Here is a 991-nt window from a genome sequence, read left to right on the forward strand (position 1 = left end):
ATATATATACATATATATATATATATTTATATATATATATATATATATTTATATATATTTATATATATATATTTATATATATATTTATATATTTATATATATATTTATATATATATTTATATATATATATGTATATATATATATATATACATATATATATGTAGTATATATATGTATATATTTATGTATATATGTATATTTATATGTAACGTATCCATGTAGACAAATGTAGAAAAGGTATGAATGGGACTGGATATCTTCACAATACAAGAGATGTATTGTGAAGATATCCAGTCTCATTCATACCTTTTCTACAATATATATATATATATATATATATATATATATATATATGTATACATATATGTATGTATTATGCATTAATGCATACATACATGCATATCATCCAAATATATTTTTCCCAAGGATTTTACTCAGAATCATTCCTTTGCTACTTGCAAAAAATGGATGAAAATCATCCCAGTGTCTCAGATGCAAGTCAAGAATCCAACTTGAGCATTTTCTACTGTATCATCTTCAAGGGAGTGTCTGCCTGTCCTAGAGTTCAGCATAGGACACATGGCTGTCTCTTATAAGCCAGACATTGTCAATCACCTTTCCGTTCTGTGAAAGATAAAGAACAAAAGTCAACTTTTTTATTTATAGTAACTTATTCATTTGGCTACATATTCATTCATCAAAAAAATTCATAATGAAATAAACTGATTAATAAATAATAATAATAATGACAACAACGATAATAATAATGACAACAACAACAATAATCATTTTTATCATTATAACTGTAATAATAATACTGATGATAATAGCAATAAAAATAACAATAATAATAACAATACTTGCCTGATCATCAGATACTTGTTCCCAGTACATGTGTGTTTTGTTGAAGATCTTGACCCGTGTGTATCCATAATCAATGGCTCTGAAGGCAGACCAGTCTGGCTGGGCAGGCATGAAGTGGTCATGGTTC

The 991-nt window shown here is 25.6% G+C and overlaps 1 protein-coding gene across 1 annotated transcript in view; it reads right to left on the minus strand.

The window, feature by feature from the left end:
* Positions 1–447: 447 nt before the first annotated feature.
* The window catches only part of LOC113818646 (acid phosphatase type 7), a 19,720-nt gene continuing 19,176 nt past the window's right edge, over positions 448–991 (minus strand). The window contains exons 10-11 of the mRNA XM_027370833.2: positions 865–991; positions 448–624 (exon numbers count right to left, since the gene is read on the minus strand). The exon at positions 865–991 is cut by the window's right edge and continues 42 nt beyond it. Coding sequence (XP_027226634.1) covers positions 559–624; positions 865–991 — 193 coding nt within the window. The 3' untranslated portion in view covers positions 448–558. The remainder of the gene's footprint in view (positions 625–864) is intronic.

The sequence above is a fragment of the Penaeus vannamei genome, chromosome 2 (assembly GCF_042767895.1).
Source record: "Penaeus vannamei isolate JL-2024 chromosome 2, ASM4276789v1, whole genome shotgun sequence".
Lineage (NCBI taxonomy): Eukaryota > Metazoa > Arthropoda > Malacostraca > Decapoda > Penaeidae > Penaeus > Penaeus vannamei.